At 43.0% G+C, this 25321-nt stretch overlaps 1 protein-coding gene across 1 annotated transcript; it reads right to left on the bottom strand.

Moving 5' to 3' along the window:
• Nucleotides 1–12322: 12322 nt before the first annotated feature.
• LOC139782623 (uncharacterized) lies at nucleotides 12323–25182 on the bottom strand. The gene is made up of 4 exons (XM_071721638.1): nucleotides 24889–25182; nucleotides 24304–24525; nucleotides 22867–23452; nucleotides 12323–12669 (listed from the first exon to the last, which is right to left on the bottom strand). The coding sequence occupies exons 1-4, from the start codon at nucleotides 25180–25182 to the stop codon at nucleotides 12323–12325; spliced, it is 1449 nt and encodes a 482-aa protein (XP_071577739.1).
• Between the last annotated feature and the right edge of the window lie 139 nt (nucleotides 25183–25321).

Below are 25321 nucleotides of genomic sequence, written 5' to 3'. Positions count from 1 at the left end.
AATTGCAAACCCGCGTCTCTAAGGCGTTCCGCTAATTTGTGGAATTTTATAAGATGCTCTCGCAGTGAGCTGGAGTATAAGATAATATCGTCCAAATACACAAATAATTCTACGCCTTGGAGTCCCTTCAGTACTTGATTCATCAACCTTTGGAAGGTCGATGGTGCGTTCTTTAGCCCAAATGGCATGCGTTTGAATTCGTAATGGCCGTACGGCGTAGAAAATGCCGTTTTATACGCGTCGGATTCGTCCATACGTATCTGATGGAACCCCGAGGCGAGATCGAAGACGCTGAAATATTTCGCGCTTCCTAATTGATCTAATATTTCAACGATGTTTGGCAAAGGGTGCGCGTCACCCACGGTTTTTTCGTTAAGGGCGCGGTAATCTATAGATTACCATGCGCAATTTTTTGTTGCCTTTAGAGTCGGGTTTCTTGGGCACAATCCACAAGAGAGAATTGTAAGGTGAAGTTGATGGTTGAATTACATCGTTATCCAAGAGGTCCTTGTCAATTTCTTCCTTGTGCATTGACGGGAATCTATACTGTTTGGTATTTATAGGGATATCGTCGGTGGTTGGTATCTTATGTGTTATTTTGTCGGTGTGGTGTAGCTTGTCCCCGGGTAAGCGGAATAAATCGCTATACTTTTCTATATGATTATGTACGTGCTCCCTTTCCTCGTCATTCAAGTGATCTAGACGGAGCAGTTCCTTTATTTGGTCGGCGCGCGACTTACTTAAAAACGTCGCCATTATTCGGCGGGCCTTTCTATCGCTTCTGGTCATTCTCGGCCCTAGAGCGGAACGGCCAGGTGAAAGGAGGGTTCTTTTATGACCCTTGTTGGATACAGAGGATACAGAGGATACAGTGGTAGATGCGTGAGGCGGGCCGGAGGTAGAGTAGGTTTCTATCTCCTGGAGTTCGACCGTCGGTAATGAGATCTCGACATCTCGCTCGCCGGTATTGATAATGCCAATGTAGGCAATGCCGCCGCGATTCGTGACGACGGCATCTCCTAGGTAGATGTCGTCGTGCACGTGCATTCGTGGTACGTAACCCGTTTCGATTTCCGGATTACTTATTCGAAGTGGCAAGGTAGTGCGCGTCCTTGCCGGAATTATGAAGGTTTCACTGGGCCGATTCGTGTCGTTTTCCTTGTTATCGACTACGGAGAGTACAGAGGTTTCGACTGACCGGTTCGCGTCAGCTTCCCTGTCGTCGGATACAGTGGATACAGTGGTTTTGATTAACCGGTTCGCGTCGGTCTCTTTATCATCGGATACCGAGGGTATTGAAGATACAGCCGGTGCGGTGGATACAGTGGATACAGAGGGTACAGTCGGGTTTATGTTATCCTTTCCATTCAGCGGTATCGGAATTCCCTCCCACGTTAGGAGGTTTTAAGTGGCGTCTATCACGTAGACGTCGCGCAGGAAGTCTGATCCTAAGATTCCGTCCTGCGAGATCGGGAAGTTGTCGGTTACGATTTGGAACCTGATCCGGTGTCCTAAGAATTCGGTTTCTATGGCTCCGAGCGTGTCGATTTTTCCGTCTGTTATCCCTGTGATAGTTATACCCGCGTTTCGTTCTACGTTCTTTAAGGACGAAAGCCTACTTATCTTTATTACGTTCGGGGCGGCCCCCGTGTCTATCATGAATGTCGATTCGCTCTTTAGTCCCTCCATTGCTAAATACACGCTGGGCGCATGCAAGAAATCCGGAGGGCTCATTATTGCGATTCGAGTGGTTCGTTTTGCGTTTCTACTATCGTTCTTATCGGACGGCTGGTTTCTCGTGACGTTCCCGCCCGAGGCTCGTCCGTGGTCCTCGAGGGGTGTAGGGAGTTTCCCTGCGCTTGCCGAGAGTTATTGTATTGACGTTTACGACATTCCTCTATCTCATGGCCCGGGTTCTTGCAGTATCGGCAGACCTTATCGCTTCTACCTGAGATTTCGGTGTGTCACGTCTCACGGTACATGCACCGGTATATTTCCGCCGCATAAAATTTTTCTTCTCCATAGTCCTTGTTGCACAGCACCTGAAAACAATATAATAAATATAATATCACCCTTTAACCAAACTATCACAACACCAAGCAGCTGACACATAACGTACGCGTTCATAAAACAGCTAATGGCCGTCTTAAGTCATCTCTCCAAGCTAAGCCCCATTTTCATAAATCACACCATAAACTTTTGGGACAACTACTTGTTAAAATTCCCCAGAATCAATAAAGTTAATTATTCATTGCTATTCATTGCTAATACAGGCTTTATAAGATCCTTTATGCAATACAAATTCGATTTGACTCGCGGATCTAACGGAAATAAACATGTGTTCTATATGGATGAATTAATAAAATCAAAATAAAATATAAATCAATTAATTAGAAACAAACTAATTATAAGAACATTGAAACCGCCTGTTAAAACTCAGACGGCTTCATCGGCTTCATCCGTTCCAATAATGACATCCCAGAGATCGAGCCAAGGGACAGCAGGACGAGAGGTCACGCCAGTACACGAACCCGTCAAGACAAAGGCGGCGATTAAATCTATTGATACCCAGATCTGTTCCTCGACTCCTATTCCTGAAATTGATCCCATCGACAACGATACGAGCTTAGACATCACGATACCTTTGGACAGCAGTGACGGTGAGGCACCAGAAGTCGAGCAGCTGATTCAAGGCAGTCAGCTGATGCAGCCTGATGACGTTACAACAGCAGAGTCACAGAAGTAAAGGTTGGTCGGACAGCTGAAACATAGAAAGGGACATGATTAAAGATAAAAGCGTGATAAAAGTAAAGTTCCTTATATGATTGTAATAATGTTAGTATTTGATAAACTTACCTTGCAAGTGACACATGTCACTTTATACTTACCTTGTTATGACAGATGTCATATATTTTGATACTAAGATATTTTATTATTTTAATAATCAAATGCTCTTCCAAACGAGCTAATACTATAATGTAATAATGTCTAGCTATAACTTTGTTACGATAATAATAACGATACATATAGATGATAAGACGTATAATATCATTATGATGCATGATGATAGTTACTATATAATTGCGACAAGACTGTTAGAGCACGATAGCTCATAAGAGTGCCCTAGTCATTAGAGGGTTATACTTTGAGACAGGATTTTTTCTACGACAAACCCTTTCACCCGACGCGGCTTGGGTCGGAGCTGTCGGGGCTCAAAATGCAATTAATTAATATGTTGGGCGCCAGTTAATTTTCCCGAAATTAACAAAGTTCTGAGTTTTACAATAAGATGGTTTGATTGGGTGACCCAGGAAACAGGAGATACCAAGAAGTGAAAAGTAATTGACGGAACTGAAGATTGTTACTCACGTTCTGACAAGAATCAGTCTCCTTTATTATTACACTAGGCAGTCACAACTCTCGGAGATCGACTTTCCATGCGGTCTCTTTCGACAACTTTACAATGACGCTTTACAAAAATTGACCCTCCGTGCGACCGCTTCTTGACAATTTGACGACGTCTTACAATAGGTTCGGTTTAGACCTTCTCGCACGGTGCTCACACAGAGAGTGTTCGGTCACGGTTTCACCGGGAGCCTCCTGTGGTTCGGCCGGTTCGGGAGGGCGCGGAAGTCGCCGCAAGCGCGACAAGCAAGGCCGACGCTCATTGGGCGCCGGACGACACATCGTTACCGATACAGCCGTCGAGGCCTGTTCGGCACTTCGGCTGTACAGAGCAATCCCATTAGACCTAGCGCTAAGTTAAATTTTAATGTTACGTAAATATTATCTTATTCTAACGCGGATCCCGAGAGTTTAGGCTGCGAGACGTTGAGTTCAGAATTTCCTGTCATAACTTTTTATTTTGTTTGACATACAGAGTCAAAAATGATTATCTTAATTTTATTTGGCCAAAAGGGATATTTCAAGATAAAATAGGCTAATAGCGTAAAGTAACATCTATTCATGATATATTTTAATAGATTCACGTTATGTGAATCGAGACGAGTCCAAATGTGCCCTGTTTGAGATTGCGCTACTCTGCCGGAAATCGCGTTTGATAGCAGCATATATTGAGACTTTTGCATGTCGGGGTTCGCTCGTCTTTAAAGAAATCGCTATAATTATTAGCAGATTATGGCATGGATTTTCTCTCAGTCGCATTCTGGAATATTCGCTGACATTCGCTCGGCAATAACAAAGTCACGCTACCGCGCCAACAAGGGAGAAAGTTCATGCCATAAACACCGCTGCCGAAAACAAGCAACGAGCACTTCTACTCGGCACGTGAAAACGGTGACGTCAACGCGATGACGTAGGCCGCCGAGGGCCAATCACCCGCCCGAAATCATCGGTGATCTGCTTGGAGGGAGCATCACCGCGTAGGTGATAAAAGACCGCCGCAGCGCCGCGGAAACGATTTCGCTCGTAGATCACCGCTAGCACCCCGCTGTTCTATACCGCTTTGCTATCGCACTCGCTTAACTGCTTTTTCGCCTACGACCGCCTTTGAAAACCGCTTAACGCCGCCTGTCGCGTTGCAACACGCATTCGCTTGCTTGATAGCTTCCGCCGCCGTTGCCGTGCTAAACTCTGTGCGCGCTTACGGCTTCCTTTCTCTACAAGAAAACGAACTCTGTACATATATACTTGTAAATACACACTTTATTTTTCGGTTACTTGCTGTGTCGTTATTTGTGGTCGTCTTCTACCTCGCGCTATCTCGCGCTACCGCGTGCTCTCGAACATTCTGGTCCTTCGAGCCGGATCCGACCGGCAACCGCAAATTCGGGAGTGCTTCCTCAACGGACGACTGCAACCATGAGCCTGGATCAGAGCGCCATGCTGAGCAGTCAGCACGAAATCCACAGGCGCATCGCCCACGCAATGACCAACCTACGGAAGCAGGGTGCAGAGAACATTACCCTCGACGCTGTGAGCACTCGCATCCGCATTCTCGACGACCTGTGGGCCAAATTTGAGTCGAACCACGATCTCATTCGGGCATGCTACGGAGATCGCTACACCGAGAGTGAGTACAATAAAACCGACTTTTTTGACACCGTCGAAATGCGTACGTGCATCAGCACAGCTTGCTCACCTCCGTCGCAAACTCCTTGAAATCCGCGTCGCCCAGAGTGCCAACCGGGCCGGAGCAAAGTGGCGAACACGCTCCCAAGACTTCGCTGCCGCGCATTCAATTACCGCGTTTTTCGGGAACGTACGAGGAATGACCGCCGTTTCGGGATCTCTTCCTGTCGGTCATCGGCGAGAATTCGTCGATCTCAAATATAGAGCGGTTCCACTACCTCCGATCTTGTCTGCAAGGGCCCGCTGAAAAGTTAGTGCGTTCATTAACGGTGACCGGAGACAATTACGCCCGCGCATGGGCAATGTTAAGCACGCATTACGAAAATAAGAAGGAGCTGATACGCTCCAACTTCGCCACGTTTACCGCCGTGGCGAAGATGAAAGCCGCTACCGCCGATGAGCTCAGCCGCGTCCATAACGCCGTCACGTCTGCCGTTAATGCTCAAGAGAGCATCGGGAGGCCCATCGACTCACACGGTATGGACCTTTTCAATCACCTCGTCGTCGATCTGTTCGACTCGCAAACACGTCTGGAATGGGAATCCTCCTCGGGAGACTCCTGCGAACCACCGTCTCACGACACGTTAATGAACTTTATCACTAGACGCATTCTCACGCTGAACGCCGCTTATCCGAAAACCACAGTTAACACCGCGAGTGAACCATCACGGTCCGCGAAAACGCACAACGCGAAGCGCACGGAGCCTTCGCAGTGTCCGCTCTGCAACGGGGAGCACTCGCTCATGGGGTGCCCCGACTTCAAGGCCAAGCCGGCCAGTGAGCGAAAGACAGTGGCCGAGACTAACAAGCTATGCTTTAACTGTCTCGGCAACCACACGGTGGCAAAGTGTCAGTCCACCAAGAATTGCATGACGTGCAACTCGCGTCACCACACGATGCTCCACGACGCGTACGCTTCCGAGCCGAAACCCGCCGCGGAAGTCAGCGCGCTTTCCGCCGTCGGAAGGGCCGACGACCGCAAAGCGATCCTCCTCGCGACCGCGCGCGTGATCGTTCCCGACCGCCGCGGAGTGCCACACGAAGTTCGAGCTCTCATCGACCAAGGCTCCGAAGTGTCGATCGTGTCAGAGTCCTTGGTGCAGCGGCTGCGCCTGCCGCAATCGCGCACCCGAATGTCGATATTCGGCATCGGCGGCTCACAATCTGGATCCACACGGGGCAAGGTGTCGATGAGCCTCACGTCGACGACCACAGGAGCCACGCTCACCGCCGTCGCGTTCGTGCTTCCGCGACTCTCCCTGTACCGGGGCTCTGCAATCAAGTGCAACACCACGTGGCCTCATCTTCAGGGGCTCCCACTCGCCGATCCCCGTTTCGCCGCCAACGACCCAGTCGAGCTGCTTCTGGGCGCTGAGGTGTGCTCGGCCATCCTGGAGGATGGTCTCCGCCGAGGAAAACCGCAAACGCCGATCGCGCAGAAAACCACCCTGGGATGGATTCTGTCAGGGGCTGCGGTGCGACCTCTCTTCTTGGTCACCGCAGCTCACTCCACGCTCACTCCTCTGTCGTCAGGCGCACCCCCGAGGAAAGGGAGTGCGAGCGACACTCCGTGCGCACCTACGAGCGCACATCCGCTGGCCAGTACGTCGTCCGACTGCCGGTCTCATCGTTGCTCAAGGAGAACAGGCAACACTCCGTGCGCACCCACGAGCGCACATCCGCTGGCCGGTACGTCGTCCGACGGCCGGTCTCATCACTGCCGAAGAACCTCGCCGTAACCCGCAAGCCCGTCGACGACGCGACCTCCGTGCACACCGAACCGCGCGAACCCTGCACGGCGGGCGGGATCCCGTTGCGTAAACGGGCCGCGAACTCTGAGGACATTCCCGTCGGGATCCCTCAGAAACACCGTCGTTATCGCGCACTTACGATCCACGGCCTCGCCGACGCATCCGAGCGAGGCTACGCCGCTGCCGTCGACCTCCGCGTCACGAGGCACGGCTCCTCCACACTTCACAATGCTCACCAAGTTCACGCGACACGCTCGCGACGCTTTAAGTTTGTCCGCAGCTCCAATCTTCCGCTAGTCCGACGCCCGCGTGACACTTCACAGGGTCAAAGATACCGCATCCAGATGGAAGCCGTTCGTGGCCAACCGGGTGTCTCTTCTCCCACTGACTCCTCCCGAGACTCAGTGGCGGCACGTTCCCGGAGACGACCCGATCAACTGCGCTTCCCAGGGGATAGCTCCCAGCGAGCTGACCGGCTATCTCCTGAGATGGACGGGCTCAGCGTGGCCGCAGGAGAACCGAACCTGGTGGCCGGACGAGAGCGACGAGATTCCTGACGCCGAGCTGCCTGAGCGGAAGATCGTCGTGCAATCCGCCGTCGGGAGGATCGAAACGGAGCCTTACACCCTCCGTCGATTCTCCTCACTGCACCGTTGTGTTTCTGTCCGGCTTCTCGCGTACATTTCTGTTCGTCTTCTCGCGTACATTTCTGTTCGTCTTCTTGCGTTTATTTCAGTCCGTCGTTTCGCGGTATAACTTGTCACGTGTCGCGTGCCACTTCATGTCAATTCGCACTTGTCGATGTTCGCTGTCGAATTCACCGTTCACATTACCGGTCACTCATTGTCGTTTGCGCAGTTGACCATCAATTGTTCATGGCCTTCTGCCACCAATTTCATCGAACACGGTGCACTGTTCACCGTCACTGCACTCGCGGTAACACGGTGATTCACTCGCGTACTTACTCGCATTTTCACGACTTTCGCATACTCGCGAATCTACGCTCGCAACGATGCACGTGATCACCACGTGCTTCGCGCGTCGTCGCTCCCCGCCGTCGCGCCGTCGCTCGCGCGAGCCTCGATCCGCCGCGATACCAGCCGCCGCCGAGGGACGCGGGAGACCACCGATACTCACTGTCACTCAATTGTTCCTGTAGGCCTTCCGCCAATATTTTATGTCCTCTTCACGTAATCGTCCTTCATCGGCCTTCTGCCAATGTTGAAGATCCATTCAACCATTTATTTCGGCCCTCCGCCTCAACTTCACTTTCTGTGCGACACACAAATTCACTTTCACGTATCACTTGTCACCGAATTCGCGTTACGTGCATCGCGTATGTTTATGTGTCTCGCTCGAGATCACCGCGCGTTGTGACACTGCGCGTGCGCAGCCGCACAGCGCCGCCATTGCTCGCCAGCACCACGCGCCGAAATCGCGATCATGCAAATCGATCGTACATCGATAGTACATCGATTCTTCTCGCCGCGACGTCGGGCGCCCCATCGAGCACACCGTCTTGTTTCGTCAAGCATGACGAGGCGGGCGGGATGTTTGAGATTGCGCTACTCTGCCGCAAATCGCGTTTGATAGCAGCATATATTGAGACTTTTGCATGTCGGGGTTCGCTCGTCTTTAAAGAAATCGCTATAATTATTAGCAGATTATGGCATGGATTTTCTCTCAGTCGCATTCTGGAATATTCGCTGACATTCGCTCGGCAATAACAAAGTCACGCTACCGCGCCAACAAGGGAGAAAGTTCATGCCATAAACACCGCTGCCGAAAACAAGCAACGAGCACTTCTACTCGGCACGTGAAAACGGTGACGTCAACGCGATGACGTAGGCCGCCGAGGGCCAATCACCCGCCCGAAATCATCGGTGATCTGCTTGGAGGGAGCATCACCGCGTAGGTGATAAAAGACCGCCGCAGCGCCGCGGAAACGATTTCGCTCGCAGATCACCGCTAGCACCCCGCTGTTCTATACCGCTTTGCTATCGCACTCGCTTAACTGCTTTTTCGCCTACGACCGCCTTTGAAAACCGCTTAACGCCGCCTGTCGCGTTGCAACACGCATTCGCTTGCTTGATAGCTTCCGCCGCCGTTGCCGTGCTAAACTCTGTGCGCGCTCACGGCTTCCTTTCTCTACAAGAAAACGAACTCTGTACATATATACTTGTAAATACACACTTTATTTTTCGGTTACTTGCTGTGTCGTTATTTGTGGTCGTCTTCTACCTCGCGCTATCTCGCGCTACCGCGTGCTCTCGAACATGCCCCATATGTGATAACTTTGTCATCGAAATGAAATTAAGTGCGATCAGCTGATTTGTAGAAAGAAAGATAAATTCGCACAGATAACGATAGATCTTAGTTAATTGTGATTGCCAGACACCAAATATATGTCAATTATCAAATTTAGAATGATATTTAAGAAATTGACACCTTTTGAATAAAGTTCTTTAGTTTGGACATTTTTGATATAAAAAGGGTATGGACACATTCGTATCGTCCCATAGGACAAGCCTAGATGGTTTATTCGAAAGAAATCGCCATACTTTAACTTTTAACACTTATATGGCCTACTTTGCCATTCGTGATGCGATTCCAATGAATAAGGTCTTAAACGTTTTGTTAGATCCTAAGGAGGCCGTCTATATAGTTTATTTGTGATTTTTCACTTTATTTCAAAATTTCACCCTTCGGGGGTGACTTCGCCATTTATGGTGCGATTTTGATTTTTAAGGGTTTAAATGATTTGTCTAGTCCCAGAGAGACTGCCCATATAGTTTAATTTCAATATTTTTCGTTTTTACGAGTTTTCACCTGTTTTTTAGAAACGCCTAAAACGATGACTTTTTCGCCTGAAATGATACTCGATATAAAAGTGTACCTTCTAGGTACTTGACGCTTGATCTGTCATCTCCTGCGATTCGGCTGCACCACCTCCACCTCGGCTGCACTTGGCTGGCTCTGGTCCAACCCAGCCGGTCCAGCGGGCTGTACGCCCACCTCCAACAGCTGCTGCACCTCCTCGCTTCTCACAAAATCTATTAAGTCGTTGTCGACCTGACTTTCGGCCTCGCAGAGACCGCTGTCATCCTCAGCCACCGGCTGGCTGGCCGAATCGGGTGCACTTGCCTTCGCACCCTGCTCCTTTTGCACTCTCTCTGGTCCAGGATGTTTGCTGCTCATCTCGCACCTCGGTTCAGAACTCACTCGGCTCGTAGGCGGAACCGTAGGTGAAACCTGCCATTCCAAGGTTTCCCTGTTCTACACAGCTGGATACGTTTTATGGAATATGTCCTGCATATTGCGTACAATTTAGATTTTAAAAAGGGAACAGCAAGGGGAAATGATAAAGAGTTGAAGAAAGCTAGAAAAACAGAAATTCAAAAATCTTTGAAGACTGAACTACAATTGTCTGTTGACATTGTGAAACAAGGCTCTGGAACAACAAATACTGGAAATGTTGGTCGAACCTTTTTTCAACAAGCCGAACGTGTATCTGAATTAATTGGAGTAGATAAAGATTTATTAATGAGGATGCACGCTATTCTTCAAATTATATCGTGTGGACAAGAAATTGATTTGGTAAGATTCAAAGAGTACTGTATCAATACAGCAAAAAAATGTGCAGAGCTTTATTCATGGTATAAAATGCCACCATCAGTACATAAAGTTTTAATCCATGGATGTGATATAATGAGGGCATTGAATGCTCCTATGATTTGGTTCTCGGAAGAATCTCAAGAATCAAATAACAAAGTTTTCCGAAAAGCACGCTCCGAACATAGTAGAATGTACCAAAGAAGTGCAACTAACAAGGATATAATTCATTATGCATTAGTATCATCTGATCCAGTGATTAGTTAATTGAGAGAGATATAGAATCAAAAAAGGTTCAAGAATTGACTTTTGAAGCAGAACAATTTTTGACAGGTAAAAATAAGAATGTAACTGAGAATGAGAAAAACATCAAAAAGACATAAATTTAGCAATAATATAGAAGAGATATAAAAAGCAGTTATAACAATTGATTGAAAATTGAGAAAAAAAAATTAATAATCACATAAAAGTAAAAAAATCGTAAAAAAATAAAAAAAATTAAAAACGCATAAAATCACAAAAAAACCCTTCTCATTACTGTTACCTTGACGCGGTTGAGGGGCTTATATCTTTTAATATTAAAAACGATAACCAAAGACAGTTAATCATAAAAAGAAAATTACTATCATCATTAAACAAAAACTCAGAGAAAATTATACAAATATATATTTATTGTGTAATACTAAATAAAAAATATTATAAAAAATAATCAACCTTTATTATTAACAATTTAGATCTACAAGGTGTTACTTCGAAGGCTTTTTCTATTTTTTCTATGTAATTCCATCTGCAGAATGATTTTGAAATAAATATTCATAAAAAATATTATTTTCAGATAATTTGTTTAAATAAATTTGTTAAAACAAATTAATTTTGCAATTCTGAGGTTAAATTCGTAATCAGCTATCAAAAATCATGAAAATTATATTCATTTCGCTTGATGATCTTTCGTTAATTCCTTCAAATAAAGATATAGGAGATATTATACTTTAAGTTAAAAAAATAATCGTAAATTATTATTAACAATTTGGATCTAAAAGATATTACTTTGAAGGCCTACTATGTTTTTTCTATGTAATTCTATCCACAAATTTTAAAATAAAAATTTATAAAACATCTTACTTTGAGATAATTTGTTTAAACAAATTAATTTTGAAATTTAAAGCTTGAATTTGTTATCAACGACTTGAAACATAATTAAAATGATATCCATCTCGGTTAAACTATACCCTAGAAGCTTGTGTCTATGAAAGGATTACCGTTTTTTGCATTTGAATTTCATATTTACTGGATTGAACTCTATGTTTAACAATTTTCGTTGTGCGACAAATATATTTCCGCAGTACTGCATTAATGCACAAGTCTTCCTGAGCATTAAAAAAAAAATCAACGGGATATCTTAAAAATTGTGCTGTCACAAGAGTTTTGTCCAAAAACAGCACGGAATTTCCCACTGTGCGCCCCCACTTAGACCGCCATTACCGTTACCGACACCCGTGTATTATCGAGATTACTCAGACCCGTACGTACAACCGGCATATAATTTGATTTGTCATTTGGCTTGGTACTGTCACGTCCCGACGGATCGCGGCCGCGAAGCGGTACTCGGATCACTAGCGGGATGAGGTCGCTTTATCAGGGGCTCTACCCGTGGATACCCGCGACCGGGGTTATTCGCGGCTCGGATTCCCGATCACCAGAAGGTCTGACCAAGTCGAATTCTTATGGGGAGATCTGGATTATAGTATCCCGCGCGTTTGTTTAGGTAATTTTATGATACCTTTCCGTGTCTGGACAACTCCTAAAACATCAAATGCAAATTATTGGCATAAATTCACAAAACGTTTTTTTAATACTACATGTTAATTTCATACGGTCTTACCGTCACTTAAATTCAGTACAACATCAATAAAATTGGAGAAAGTTTTACTACAAACTTGAGAGGCATACTTCACCCTCATTTTCGGTATTAAATTTGGGTTAACATGTTTTTCCGTTATTTTAGATAATTGTCGTTGTTTTAAAAAACTGTTTTTGTCTATGTCGTAACATGTCATAATATGACTCCAAGATGCATATTGTTCATTTTCCTTGCAGGCTTTGTTTACATTCATATCTAAGTCTTTCGTTAACAAGTTGTTTCTTGTTGCTTTGAGCAAATGTACATAATCAAAAACGGGTATGACTTCTCGTTCTTTTATGATAAAAGTATTCTCTAAAAAAATAATTTTTTATATTTCTTTGTGTATATACAGGGTGCTTCCGCAACATACACATCAGTAAGTCGGGTTGCCTATTCGAGCAGGCGCGCATGGTCGTTCACAATTGCGTTGACTTCGGTGCATCACCTATAATCACTCGCATATCTTTTTTACAATAAAATGAACTTTGTAGCGCCCGAAGTTGTAATACATTTGTGACGGTTTTCCATAGCGATAACGTTAAAACAGAAGTCGAGATGACAATACAGGTTATGAAATAAATTTTATTAACAAAACGAAAGATATCTTCTCTCTTACGAAAAAAGCTCGTATCATAGTCCATCATAATCATTATATATTATAATTTTATTACTTAATAATACAGATAATAGTAATAATACCTGACCTAACTTAACATAAACAGAATTTAAACAAAAAATACATATTCTTTGTCTTGGAATATGCTTGCGCTTATGTAATAAAGATTTGATGTAACCATGTTTTTAAACATAACGCAATCCTGCATATAAAATTTTTTATCACTTCTTTCATCATAAGAGGATCTCTGAATGACGAGTTACCTATTCTGATTTTAAAAGTTTCTATATTGTCTGGTAGAAATTGATACTTTACTTCGTAAAAAGGCAAAAAAGTCCTGTTTCTTTTGCGGAACATGAATTGACCTGCTAGATTTATAAAATTATCCATTTGTTTTCGTAAAGAAAAATTTTTCATAAAGGTAGTGAAAGAAACTGTATTTTGGATGTTGTCGAAAATTTATGAACGCAAAATGCAGCCACTGCGTTTGATTTTCTTGGCTCAATAAATAAGAAATATATTCGTTAACTGCATTTGAATAATTTTAGCACATGCTAAATGTTGCTTTTTGGATTATTGTTTCCCTTCTTGCACTCCGTGCATCGTAGCCTCCCGATCGCCTTTTGTTTAAGGGAAATTGACGTGAAACTCATAGAGGTTAAAACGCGTTATAAATTAAGAGATAACGATGGAGCCAGAACGAAACCCTTATTCATTTGAGGAATTAACGGACATGATTGTTATTTATGGCGAGTGTCGAAAAAATCAAAGGCAAGCGGCTGCACTTTACGCCCGAAGATTTCCAGAGAGACGACACCCAGACCATGGATTCTTTCATCGACTTCGTGAGAGATTAAGAAGAAATGGACAGTTTAATAAATCTCGGAGGCCGATCCATGTTCCGCAGAGAAACCAGGAGGCAGTTGATACTGTTCAACAGGCTCTTGTTGCAAATCCTCATACAAGCACAAGAGCAATTGCCATAGATTTAAATATGAATCATATAACAGTTCATAAAATAATTAAACATTCTTTGGGTTGGCATCCGTTCAAACGACACACAACACATAAACTTATACATTGTGATATGCCACGACGATTAAATTTTTGTGAATACGTTCTTGATCATGTAAGTTAGTTTAAATTTACTTTTATTATAACATACTTAGACATTGTTATTATTTATCAACTTGTGTCGTCAATTTTATATTAAATTATTCAATTTTTGCAGGTGGATTTCAATGATGCCGGAAATGATAGATTTTTGAAAAATATTCTCTGGACGGATGAAGCAACTTTTGGGAGTGATGGATGCATAAACCGTCATAATGAGCATCACTATGCAGAACGCAATCCACACTGCATAAAAGAAAAAATGTTCCAAGGACGATGGACTGTAAACGTGTGGCTGGCAATTATAGATGATCACATTATTGGCCCTGAATTTATTGAGGGAAATGTGGATGCACGTTATTATTCACAATTTCTTCTCCATCGGCTCGATGAATTATTAGAAAATGTGCCACTAGCTATTAGGCTAGAAATAATATTCCAACAAGATGGACATCCCGCCCATACTTCTCTTTTGGCAAGAACTGTTTTAAATAGAAAATTTCCTGGGAGATGGATCGGACTTCATGGTCCTCAAGAGTGGCCACCACGTTCTCCCGACCTTACCCCTATGGACTTTTTCGCGTGGGGCTTTTTAAAGAATAAAGTGTACGAAACTCTCCCTGAAAATGAGGAAGATTTAAAAAATAGAATTCGCAACGCATGTGCAGAAATCACTCCTGCTATGCTAAACAGAGTGAGAGAAAATTTCATGCGCAGAATCGCGTTATGTTTAGAGGAAGATGGCAATTACATCGAACATCTGTTATAAGCATATAAATTTATTTATTATTTAGATAAAAAATATTATTTAGTTTTGTTTTAAATTGTATTTTTTGCACATATATGTTCAATGTTCCTTTATTTTATTATTATATTAATTCATTATGAATATCTGTGTTAGTATTATTAAAAATCTGTGTTTGTATTATAAATATATGTGTTTGTATTATTAAACATATCTTTTATCTATATTTTTGAACTATACCTGAGTAAAAACTAATTTCCCCTGCCTCACTCACTGTCGGACTTGCAATTTAAGGTTTGATTCTCAAATTCTTGCAAAAAATGTTCGCATACGAAAATGACGGCGTATATAATTTAAGATATAAAAGTTATATGCCAATCAGTGAACACGCCGTCATTTTCGTATGCGAACATTTTTTGTAAGAATTTGAGAATCAAACCTTGAATTGCAAATCCGACAGTGAGTGAGGCAGGGGAAATTAGCTTTTACTCAGATATAGTTAAAAAATATAGATAAAAGATATGTTTAATAATACGAATGTTTAACACAGATATTCATAATGAATTAACATAATAATAAAATAAAGGAACATTGAACATATATGTGCAATAATACAATTTAAAACAAAACTAAATAATATTTTTTATCTAAATAATAAATAAATTTATATGCTTATAACAGATGTTCGATGTAATTGCCATCTTCCTCTAAACATAACGCGATTCTGCGCATGAAATTTTCTCTCACTCTGTTTAGCATGGCAGGAGTGATTTCTGCACATGCGTTGCGAATTCTATTTTTTAAATCTTCCTCATTTTCGGGGAGAGTTTCGTACACTTTATTCTTTAAAAAGCTCCACGCGAAAAAGTCCATAGGGGTAAGGTCAGGAGAACGTGATGGCCACTCTTGAGGACCATGAAGTCCGATCCATCTCCCAGGAAATTTTCTATTTAAAACAGTTCTTGCCAAAAGAGAAGTGTGGGCGGGATGTCCATCTTGTTGGAATATCATTTCTAGCCTAATAGCTAGTGGCACATTTTCTAATAATTCATCAAGCCGATGGAGAAGAAATTGTGAATAATAACATGCATCCACATTTCCCTCAATAAATTCGGGGCCAATGATGTGATCATCTATAATTGCCAGCCACACGTTTACCGTCCACCGTCCTTAAACATTTTTTTCTTTTATGCAGTGTGGATTGCGTTCTGCATAGTGATGCTCATTATGACGGTTTATGCATCCATCACTCCCAAAAGTTGCTTCATCCGTCCAGAAAATATTTTTCAAAAATTTATCTTTTCCGGCATCATTGAAATCCACCTGCAAAAATTGAATAATTTAATATAAAATTGACGACACAAGTTGATAAATAATAACAATGTCTAAGTGTGTTATAATAAAAGTAAATTTAAACTAACTTACATGATCAAGAACGTATTCACAAAAATTTAATCGTCGTGGCATATCACGAGGTATAAGTTTATGTGTTGTGTGCCGTTTGAACGGATGCCAACCCAAAGAATGTTTAATTACACAGGCACACAAAAAAAAAGTGTCTTGGCCGAGACACTACACTAGTGTATTCCCATGTACTTTTTCCCGCTGAATCCGAATCCGAAGTCAGAATTGTCAGATTGGCTAAAATTTATGAGATAACCACAAAAAAATGCTCAAAAACACGAATTAAAGGCAAAAAAAATTATTTTGGCCGAGACACTACACTACTGTATTCCCATGTATTTTTTCCCGCTGAATACGAATCCGAAGTTAAAACTGACAGACTGGTTCAATATTATGACGTATCCTTAAGGACGTTCTCCGGTCCTTATACTAGAGAAAATCGATTTTCTTTAGATTTTCTTGAAACTGTGAATATACGTTAATTTAGGTGTGCTTTATGCGTGGTATAAATTTCAGTACCTCTTCCGGTATAAAAAATCAAGATACTGAGCCTCAAAGTTTCAACTTTTACTATGTATGTATGTATGTATGTATGTAGATTTATTGTGTATCCCCGTAGGGTTTACAAGGCGTTTTTTTTTATGAGGAACGTACCCAAACCTCTTACAAATCACTCCCTTACACGCCCTGGCCATATGCGACCTTACAATTCATTCTATTTCCCTCTCCCTCCCCCCTCTTCCTTCATCCCTCTGTTTATCTTCTTCTGCTTCCTCTGGTTCCGCGTACCTTCGCCTTCCTCCTTCCTGTCTCAACTGTTCCCTGTCCTCATCCGTTTCCCTCAGTCACCTCTCCGCTTCCCTCCTATCCACCACTGCTCTCCTTTCCCTCCGTCTCTCACCCTCCTCACGCTCACCACACCCCTCTATTTTATTCTACCTTCTCTCCTCCTTTCTTCCCCTGAACTTCGTCCTCGTCCGTTTCTCCTCCATCCTTCTCGTGATCTCCTTCTCCACACGACCTTACAATTCCTTTCCCCTCCTTTGCGACCTTACATTTTATTTCACCTCCCTCCGTCTTCCATCCGTCCATCTCCTTCCGCCTCCCTTACTTCTCAACCACCTCTTTGCTACCCTTCTTTCTGCCAATGCTCTTCCCCTTTCCTTCCGTCTCTCTCCCTCCTCTCGCTCGCCGCCTTCACTCCTTATTCCACCTTCTCTCTGAAAATAAACTGTGTTATAACATCATCTTCCCTTGCGACCTTATATTTCATTTCCCCTCCCTTCGTTTTCCATCCGGCCGTCTCCTTCCGCCTCCCTTGCTTCAGCCACCTCTTTACTTCCTTCCTTTCTGCCACTGCTCTTCCCTTTTCCTTCCGTCTCTTTCCATCCTCTCGCTCGCCGTTTTCCCTCCTTATTCCACCTTCACTCTCTTTCACCTCCGCCTTTACCTTTAACCCTTCCAAACAGACTCTCCTCCATCCTTTCCGTAATCTCGTCCTCCTCCGTCCCCTTCTAACTCCTCCATTTCTCCTCTCTCCTCGCTTACCTCTTTCACCTCCGCCTTTACCTTTAACCCTTCCGAACAGACTCTCCTCCGTCCCCTTCAAACTCCTACATTTCTCCTCTCTCCTCTCCTTTCTCCTTTCCTTCTCCTCTCTCTCTCTCTTACCCTCCTCGTATCCACCAATTTATCCTCGTCCATCTTCACCCTTAATCTACTCCCTTCCTCGTCGCTTTCTCTCCTTCTCCTTCTATCACCTGTCTATATGGCCGGCCCCTTCGATCGTTCGATCCATCGACCCGTCTCGATGACTCCCTGCTCCGTTTCGCACCTGCTGCGCCACCATCGACAATCCCTCTGTCTCGCGACAGGTCGATCGATCGCTCGATCGAAACTCCATGCTGCCAACTCGCTCAGCTTCCTCATCGTGTAACCTGGCCCCTTTATCTTCCTGCTTCTCATCCTAACCTCTCAAGCGTTCCCTTACTTTCTCTCATCACTACTCTTCAACCACGCTATCCTCGACTTCTCCTCCACTTTCACGGCTTCCTCCGTACCTACTTAACAAGCTTTGCCACCCTACTTCATCTTCCCTTACTCTTTACCTTCTCTCAAAACCCTTTTCTTACTCCTCTCCACTCCGGGCCAACTCGTCCACTACGTCTCCCCATATATATCCAAGTTTCAACTTTTACTAATGAAAAGGTTTTCCAGGCCAAACGGTAAAAGATACGAGGTTGGTCAAAAGGACCAAAGTTGCTCCTCTCGTCGAGTTATATAAGGAAAAAATGCCAAAATAAAAAAAAATTAAATTAAAAAATTTTTTTTGGTAAAAATTGAAACTTTGAGGCTCAGTATCTTTATTTTTTATACCGGAAGAGGTACTGAAATTTATACCACGCATAAAGCACACCTAAATTAACGTATATTCACAGTTTCAAGAAAATCTAAAGAAAATCGATTTTCTCTAGTATAAGGACCGGAGAAAGTCCTTAAGGATACGTCATAATATTGAACCAGTCTGTCAGTTTTAACTTCGGATTCGTATTCAGCGGGAAAAAATACATGGGAATACAGTAGTGTAGTGTCTCGGCCAAAACAATTTTTTTTTGCCTTTAATTCGTGTTTTTGAGCATTTTTTTGTGGTTATCTCATAAATTTTAGCCAATCTGACAATTCTGACTTCGGATTCGGATTCAGCGGGAAAAAGTACATGGGAATATACTAGTGTAGTGTCTCGGCCAAGACACTTTTTTTTTTGTGTGCCTGTGTTATTTTATGAACTGTTATATGATTCATATTTAAATCTATGGCAATTGCGCTTGTGCTTGTATGAGTATTTGCAACAAGAGCCTGTTGAACAGCATCAACTGCCTCCTGGTTTCTCTGCGAAACATGAATCGGCCTCCGAGATTTATTAAACTATCCATTTCTTCTTAATCTCTCATGAAGTCGATGAAAGAATCCATCTGGGTGTCGTCTCTCTGGAAATCTTCGGGGGTAAAGTGCAGCCGCTTGCCTTTGATTTTTGCGACACTCGCCATAAATAAGAATCATGTCCGTTAATTCCTCAAATGAATAACGGTTTCGTTCTGGCTCCATCGTTATCTCTTAATTTATAACGCGTTTTAACGTTTTTCAACGCGTTTTGCATTTTATGTGCAGGATTGCGTTATGTTTAAAAACATGGTTAGATCTTTATTACATAAGCGCAAGCATATTCCAAGACAAAGAATATGTATTTTTTGTTTAAATTTTGTTTATGTTAAGTTAGGTTGTGACCGGACGGCACGAGTTAAGCCCGATTCCGGCGGATAATATTCCTATCGGACGGTCGCCACTCGGTTTAACCTCTAACTACCGAGAAGGTAAATTCGCACCAACGCCCTGTTTCTCGCCAAGACGCTAATGTTGCTCCTGAGTTTCAGATTGATGTCCTTGCTGGATCACCGTTGCTGTATCCCGTCTCCAGATCCTCGCTTATTCGCATACTGGATAAAGGTTCGTCTCGATAACTTATATTAATTATGTGCTAATATTCTTCTTCTGTTGCAGGCCCTGCCCAGGATGGATCGTCGTTGCTGCTGATCGTCTCCGGATCCTCGCTTTGCATCGCATACCGGATCGCCGCTGGGCAACGAGGGATCATCGCCAAGGGACAAGGTAAGTAGAAGGTAAGTTCACTAATTATATAATTAATCTTGAGACTGTGTTTAAGAATTCACTATTCTTTAATTTCAGATCGTTATTTCAGCTTTACAGATCGTTTCACAATTAATAAAGGTGCTTCACAATGGAGTCGCCACACTTCGGTGTGAGTCGCGCTTTATTTGCAATAATTTTCCGCAAACGCCGATTTTATTGATCCCAGTGGATTAAATATCACTAATGACGATGTTCGTACAATATCTCGTAGTCGCGAGACCCAATGTCCCCGAGGGTAGTATACTCGATACGCACTAAGTCGCCACCGTTCTATTTCACTATCACGGATTGTTATTTCGATAATAAATTATCTCTCACTATTGTCGAGTGAGTGTTTAACGCGCGTTCACGCGGGAGTTCCCGATTGTAATGTGTCACTGGAGACTGTTGCCGTGTTATACTCTAGCGATATCCGCTGCTACGCGAGACACGTCCGTACGCTACCGCGATACTCGAGAGACTGCCTCGAGTCCCCTATCTCGCGCTGGCTCCCCACCTTGCCGAACGGGCTCCCTACCATGCCGGACTATCCCTACTCTCGGGTTATTTACGTCGTTCGACATGACGTCACAACTTTCTCTTTTCATGCCGCGCATGATTATCACGCCTATCGCCCGTGATCCCTTTTCGGACGCTCCCGGGTGGAAATTTCCACGCGCAGTACCACGCAGAGGTGCCCCTCTCTCGATACCGCTGCACCAGGTTTTCACCTTTTGTGTTTGCACGGCGCCGTTGACGCCGACCCGTGCGCACCGCCTCAGAGACGTTCCCGATGGTGATTCCGGGTCGATTCCCCGTAGAGGATGTCCAGGTCAACTTCTGGGTGTCGGCCGTTGACGCCGACCTGTGCGCACCACTTTTGAGGTGGCCCTGATGAAGATTCCGGGTCAATTCCCCGGAGAGGATGTCCAGGTCAACTTTTGGGTGTCGGCCGTTGACGCCGACCTGTGCGCACCTCCTAAGAGATGCTCCCGAACAGTTTTCCGGGTCGACTTCCTGGAGAAGTCGCCCGGGTGCGTTTCTGGGCGTCGGCCGTTGACGCCGACCTACGCGCACCGCCTTTGAGATGCCCCGGAACTGGTTTCCGGACCGACTTCTAGGAGAAATTGTCCGGGCGTCCTTCTGGTGGTCGGACGTTGACGCCGACCCTATAGGCGGGTGTCCCAGGTCCTCGAGAGACCATCCCGAGACTCCGTTCCTGGGGAAGAAGTCCCCTTTTGAATTCGACGCACCGCCGACGACGCCGACCCTGTGGTTGCGCGTCCCAGGTCCGGTTGTTACCTCGTTACCTCCCCGAACCTGTAATCCTGGAGATTGTCGCGTTTCACCGACTTTTCGCACCTACTGCCCCGCTGGCCCCGGTGCGCTCAAAATAATATTCTTTAGCAACGTGAAACGCCTTGTAATTGGAAAATCAATATCTTTATGGTTTTGGCCAGCGGCCCGCCACGCGAAACTTAACCTATCTTATGCTGCATCGGCTAAAGGTACTCTTATCTACAGTGCCATATGGACTCGCAAAACTTATACACTAATTATGGAGCTTTATCGCCACGACCGTTGTCATATCCAAAATAAACAGAGAAAAGGAAAAAATTAACCAAACAAATTGTACGTCCTTTCAAAATAAACTTCAGTCCCTGATACGGGTTCGATTGGACGCGGCTCCCGGCATTTTCCACCTAGCACCGACCCGTCACTCTGTCTCTTCCTCACCGCTCGATGGAGACAGAAACTCGTCGGATGGCGGGTCGATTCGCCCCGCCGGTACTGCCACCCAGACAATTGGCGGCTGCAGCGGGATCCCCTGACTGGTCGTGGATCCCTCGCTTGGCCCGGTAATGGCCGAGCCCGGTGGCGAGATGGGCGTGCCCCGCGGTCGCTCACCTTCCATTACGAGCGGCATGTCGCCCTCGCTAGCGGTACTCGGCGGCACCACTGTCCGCTCTATGATCACTCGGGGTGATCCTCGCCGGCGCACGACCGCCCATGGGGAGAGCGGTTGCAAGGTCAGGTATTATTATTATTATCTGTATTATTAAGTATTTATCTTATATAACATAATTGAATTTTACACTATATCAGAATGGTAAAATTCAATTTCTTTTCATTCTACGCCCGATTTGTAATTCGATCTCTTTTCCTCTTGATTATGAGATTAAGATTAAGATTTTTAAGATGCAGCAGCATCATTTATATAAAGAATTATATATAATGCTTATTAGTATTGATATATATTAAATTGATTATCAATTTAATGATAAATTATTTATTAATCTAACAAAATGAATATTGTAAGATTTGTTAATAGTGATTTCTGCCATTATTTAAACTTACATTGAATGAAATTTATTGGCCGACTTATAATTTAAATTTGCACACATATGCTAATTGCTGACTTTTGTCCTGTGTATAAACATTGTGTGCAAAAAATAATTTAAGTATTAAAATTATAATATATAATGATTATGATGGACTATGATACGAGCTTTTTTCGTAAGAGAGAAGATATCTTTCGTTTTGTTAATAAAATTTATTTCATAACCTGTATTGTCATCTCGACTTCTGTTTTAACGTTATCGCTATGGAAAACCGTCACAAATGTATTACAACTTCGGGCGCTACAACGTTCATTTTATTGTAAAAAAGATGTGCGAGTGATTATAGGTGATGCACCAAAGTCAACGCAATTGTGAACGACCATGCGCGCCTGCTCGAATAGGCAACCCGACTTACTGATGTGTATGTTGCGGAAGCACCCTGTACATATATATATTTTATATACATTACATTTTATTTATTATCATTATGTATTATCAGAGATTACCTGAGAGCAGTCGTAAACATGATTTGGCTGCAGGCTTCTCTCTGGTATTACCCATTACGTTATATATGTTTTAACTATATTATGATCCCCACTTACTTGTACATAAATTCTTTTTTGTGCGAATTATGTTACTATCCTGTATCAACGCATTTATTGCAGCAATGTTTGTGCCACTTTGATCGCATATTGTTGCGATAGGTATCAATCCAGAATTGATAATGTGTGACAGCCATTCTTTTATGCACCGTACTAATTGAAAGGTTTTCGTAGCACTCTCGCAAAATCCATACCCTAAAGGTATTTTATTCCCCGTTTTTAGGCATCTTAAATAAAAGATTATAGCGTGGTCTGCTATTTTTCTAGTCCTCCTCATTCCCCAGTCCTCGAATCCAATTATTTTATCATGTGTCTTATCGTATGACAAACCAGGTTGTAACGACATTTCATCCCATAACAGAGCTACATACTTTTCTCTGTCATCTTTCATATCTCTTACAGCATTTTTCAAAAATGTCACTATTAATTTAGTGCATCCAGTTTTCAAAGGAATATGTGCCAGTTCGGAATTTAATGTTATTATTGTAGGACAGGTGAGGTATTTGAATAGAAAATTGTAACATGCGTGCGATCGTTTGTATATACCGATACAGAATACTTTCTCTTGAACTGTATATCTTCGACCCTACAAAAGATGTATAAAATATCTCACAAAAAGAATATCAAAAATGCATCTCAAATGACAAATACAGATATTAAACCACGACTAAAAATATACAATTACATACATTGATATACATGCAATTGTCATTTATGTCAATTATTGTCATTATATGAATAACCCAATAGAAATATGCCTTATATGAATAGGCTGCATCTTCGTGCCTAATAATATTTTTGCGTATACATTTTTTTCCAGCTTAACAAAGTGCGCGCCGAGTAATGTCAGTCTTGAAACACAGTTTACAGCTAAAGTCGAAATAGTACATGTAATTGATTTAATAATCAATTTAATAATAATAATGATGCTAAATAAGAATCTTTTAGCGACAAACTGTACAGAATTCATTGCAAAAAATATCACCTCAGCCAGGGGTAAGGTGATACCTTTGAACCTGCACCTCCCTATTATGAGAGGGGCAGGTCATCTTTACAAATTCGATCATTGAGGCGCAATTAAATAGCATAAAATAGAAAGAAATATACACAATTATGATCAATATAAAATATACCAAGTCATATATACAAATGTAGAAATCTGAATAGCATAATAGTATAAATATAAGCAATTATGTGACATAAATGAAATATTAAGAATTACTGCATTTACAATAACTGCATTACCACAAATAACTGTTTTGATAAATAGTAATACCAATAATATTAATAATAATAATAGGATTTGTGTGTGCGTGTGCGTGTGCGTGTGCGTGTGCGTGTGCGTATGCGTGTGCGTGTGCGTGTGATACATGTTCAATACAGCATTTAGGATATAGGATCATTTATTATGGAGCATTATATCTTTATATTATATACCTGGGGACGTACTGTACTGTTTGTCTGTAGCATAGTCGAGTTTACTTTGTTGTGCATCGATAATGTTTCTTTTTCTTTACATTTTTTTCTTCGTTGTATAAGGCGTTTTAAACGTGTATTAGTACGTTTTAATCTAACATTAGTGTTATATAGTATCCTTGCAGTAGGAGTAAGATTTGCTGTGCGAGTGACATTTCGTAAAATTGGTCTCCTTTGTAATACCTTATTTATTTTCGGAGTTATTATTATTCGCATTTGTTCTTCTAGTCTTGTCAGCCGATTTGCACAATCCTGGATTACACTTTCCTTTTCTTGACAATGTGATTGCTGCAACTTATTTTTCTCTTATATGTCTTTCTCGTATACTTTTTGTTGCATTTCGAACACTTTTTTTTGTAATGTTATGTGTTGTACATTAAACGTTTCTAATAAATGTTGTTGTTTTGATAATTGTTCGCTATGCTGATGTATTTGTTTTTGTACATCTGACACATCTATAGGCATAGACTGTGAAACTTTATTCTGCTGTTCGCTTTCATTTTTTTTTAATAAAAGCTGTAATGGCTGTTGTTGTACATTACTTACTGTACCGACAATATCTACTACATCAGCGCTATCATCATCATTATTAATATATAAAAGGGGAATGGCTGTGTTTGTCAAGAAACGGTTACGTAAACTGGAGCAACTATAGTCTTCTTCGCGGAAGTGCTTATGACATACTTGATATTTTTGTAACTCATTTGCGCACAAGTTTTCTAAGTGATGCAAATTTAGACTTTTTACCCACTTTTGGCATCTTATTGGGTCTTTTGGAAATTTGTGAGATGGAACTTTCTTTCCTGACTTGCACTGAGGAACGCAACATGCTCCCACCATTTTTGACGTAGAACTACGTCTTTCTCGGAGGGGGGTGGGGGGTAACTTCGGGTGCACGACTGCAACGTTTTCTTGCAACGTTTTCCGCGAACTACTTATTTGTTAATAGACCGAATTTTAAAGAATTATATATGAAACA

Source organism: Temnothorax nylanderi, unplaced genomic scaffold (assembly GCF_030848795.1).
Source record: "Temnothorax nylanderi isolate EJ_2023f unplaced genomic scaffold, tnyl_v1.0 TNYL_tig0429_pilon, whole genome shotgun sequence".
Taxonomy (NCBI): domain Eukaryota; kingdom Metazoa; phylum Arthropoda; class Insecta; order Hymenoptera; family Formicidae; genus Temnothorax; species Temnothorax nylanderi.
Note: the sequence above shows the minus strand (reverse complement) of the source record. Positions and strands in the feature narration are given on the sequence as shown.